The 2,752-nt window shown below is 41.2% G+C and overlaps 1 protein-coding gene across 1 annotated transcript; it reads left to right on the top strand.

The window, feature by feature from the left end:
• Positions 1 to 582: 582 nt before the first annotated feature.
• Positions 583 to 2,524, top strand: LOC306878862 (transcription factor HES-1-like). Its single transcript, XM_079431436.1, has 4 exons — positions 583 to 1,063; positions 1,201 to 1,296; positions 1,409 to 1,496; positions 1,696 to 2,524. The coding sequence occupies exons 1-4, from the start codon at positions 956 to 958 to the stop codon at positions 2,214 to 2,216; spliced, it is 813 nt and encodes a 270-aa protein (XP_079287562.1). The 5' UTR covers positions 583 to 955; the 3' UTR covers positions 2,217 to 2,524.
• Positions 2,525 to 2,752: the final 228 nt, after the last annotated feature.

The raw sequence follows: 2,752 nt of genomic DNA, 5'->3' as shown, positions 1-2,752 counted from the left end.
AAATGAACTACAAAGTAAAATGTTTAAAACACCAAAATTGAAAGCCTATATTTAATTGCTGCTCTATTATTATTATTTAAAAGTTAAATCAAAGCTTTAGGCTGCAGTGATGATTATACAAATGTTTTAACCACTTAAAAAAAAAATATATGATAAGTTGAACTGATTTCTTACAGTGTAACTTGACAGAGGAAGTACAACTTTTTTTTTTCATATTTATAAAACTAAGATCACTTAAATGTTACATTGTAACATACACATTCCGGTCTCCACAACAGGCAGTTTATTTCGTCTGTAGTAAAAGGCAAACGGCAAACTCACATGCATTTCATTTGACCTTTTTAACATTTATATTGCAATAGACTAGTCAACTTTTTCACGTCTTAAACTTTCTATAATGAGCAGGGCGTATGTATATTTTCAGTTTCCTTAGTTTCAATGGATCTATATGTGTATTGAATTATAATTACAAAGTTTGCTGTTTCTTTGCGGAGACTGGCTCTTAAGTGTTAATATGTAACACGAATGACTGAAGGCAGTTCCGGTTGTGCCCTAAACCCGGCCGCGCGCCATTGGCCACCCGCTCAAACGATAAACAACCAATGGAGGGGCGCCGACCACGAGCCATCCTCCCCTCGGGCCGCGTGTCCCTCACGCTGATTGGTAGAAAGTTACTGTGGGAAAGAAAGTTTGGGAAGTTTCACACGAGCCGTTCGCGTGCAGTCGGAGATATAAATAAGACCAACACGACTCTGAGGCAGGCAGTTGCTACGACCGCTGGCAAACGGTGAAATCAGAGACTGTGACATCATTGCCGCACCAGTTGAACTCGGGACACTTCGTGCGGATATCCATTCATATCTGGAACTGTATTTGCGTACAGCGTTCACTCTAGTAGAAGATACAAGAGGATTTCTTTTAAATAAAAAAACTCAAAGGATACTTCCCAGAGAAGATGCCTGCCGATATCATGGAAAAAAACTCTTCTTCTCCGGTTGCCGCGACTCCGGCTAGCATGAACACTACACCTGATAAACCCAAAACGGCTTCTGAGCACAGAAAGGTTTGTATTGATTCTGAACTGTAGCGCATTTATTTCCAAACAGCGCGCATATGCGCTCTACGATGCACTGAGAAAGAGTCCCCGAAGTAGTTAGACAATTTGACTTATTTTTTTTTTCTTTTTCTTTTGCATTTTAGTCTTCTAAACCTATTATGGAGAAAAGAAGAAGAGCGAGAATCAACGAAAGCTTGGGTCAGCTGAAAACGCTTATCTTGGACGCTCTGAAAAAAGATGTAAGTAGCCTACTGGATGTCTGATTGATTCTTACAATTACATCTGGATTGAATACTGATGAATCTCATCACATAGCCGACTATATCTAAGTCAATCCCTATTTTCACACAGAGCTCCAGACATTCTAAACTTGAGAAAGCGGACATCCTGGAGATGACAGTGAAACATCTTAGAAATATGCAGCGGGCACAAATGACCGGTAAGTCGCCACAATCATAAAATACGTAGCTTAACGAGAACTTCCATGCAGGAACTCGGCGCTTGTTTTAAATTCTGCGAGATATTTTTTTTTTTCCTCTACGGAATTCAACTAGATTGAAAGCAGTTTTAGAAATGACTCAAAGCAGTTTCGTGTTCATCTACTCCGAGTGATCTGACCGAATGTCTTACCCCAACAGCTGCCCTGAACACGGATCCCACCGTTCTTGGGAAATACAGAGCTGGATTCAGTGAATGCATGAACGAGGTGACCCGGTTCCTGTCCACCTGTGAGGGGGTTAACACCGAGGTCAGGACCCGGCTGCTGGGTCACTTAGCCAGCTGCATGACACAGATCAACGCCATGAATTATCCAACACAGCACCAGATACCTGCCGGGCCTCCTCATCCATCCTTCAGTCAGCCAATGGTTCAGATCCCCAGCGCGACTCAGCAAGCCAACGTTGTGCCTCTTAGCGGAGTCCCCTGCAAAAGCGGATCTTCCTCCAACTTGACTTCTGATGCAACAAAAGTATATGGAGGTTTCCAGCTTGTGCCGGCAACGGACGGACAGTTCGCCTTTTTGATTCCCAACGCTGCCTTTGCTCCAAACGGTCCCGTTATCCCAGTGTATGCCAACAATTCCAGCACACCGGTTCCGGTGGCCTTGTCTCCGGGAGCACCGTCCCTCACGTCTGATTCCGTTTGGCGGCCTTGGTAGACTATAAGGAAAGAAAACAGAAAAAACTCTTAAAGACTCTTAAAAGACAAATGACACTTGTTTTCTTTGTTCAGCGTTACTTTATGTTCTTTTTGTATGAAAATATGTTTTAAGAGATGATGCACTATATTTGTATAGAGAAGTTCATATTGAAATAAGTTTTGTATTGTTGAATTCTGTTCAATGCATTTTTTATATTTGCGGTATCTTTTCCACGTTGTGATGCCAAAGATATGTTGAATGCGCTTTCAAGTTTCTTCATTTTGGAAGATAAATAAATGACATATTAAAAATTAAACGTTTGCCTCCGTGTTTAGTTTTATTTTGTTTTCAAAGTTTGTGAAACTTTTCTTTTTCTTACCATAAAACAAGCAACATCTCGGGCCACATCGCACGCAAATTTAGACTAAATATGCTGCAGTCTTCAAGAAGCTTAGTGTTTCTCTTAATCACTGAATAGGCTATCACAAACTCAGGAACACTTGTGTAAAATCAGGCTGAACATATTACACGGTCTCCAGTGCAGTATGGATGTA

The sequence above is a fragment of the Barbus barbus genome, assembly GCF_936440315.1.
Source record: "Barbus barbus genome assembly, chromosome: 13".
Taxonomy (NCBI): Eukaryota; Metazoa; Chordata; class Actinopteri; order Cypriniformes; family Cyprinidae; genus Barbus; species Barbus barbus.
The sequence above is the reverse complement of the archived record's forward strand: the minus strand, read 5'-3'. Positions and strand labels throughout refer to the sequence as shown.

Coding starts and splice junctions, on each gene's coding strand:
- LOC306878862 (XM_079431436.1), top strand. CDS start 956: ATGCCTGCCGATATCATGGAAAAAAACTCTTCTTCTCCGGTTGCCGCG. Junction 1,064..1,200: donor CGGCTTCTGAGCACAGAAAG/GTTTGTATTGAT, acceptor TTTGCATTTTAG/TCTTCTAAACCTATTATGGA. Junction 1,297..1,408: donor TGGACGCTCTGAAAAAAGAT/GTAAGTAGCCTA, acceptor ATTTTCACACAG/AGCTCCAGACATTCTAAACT.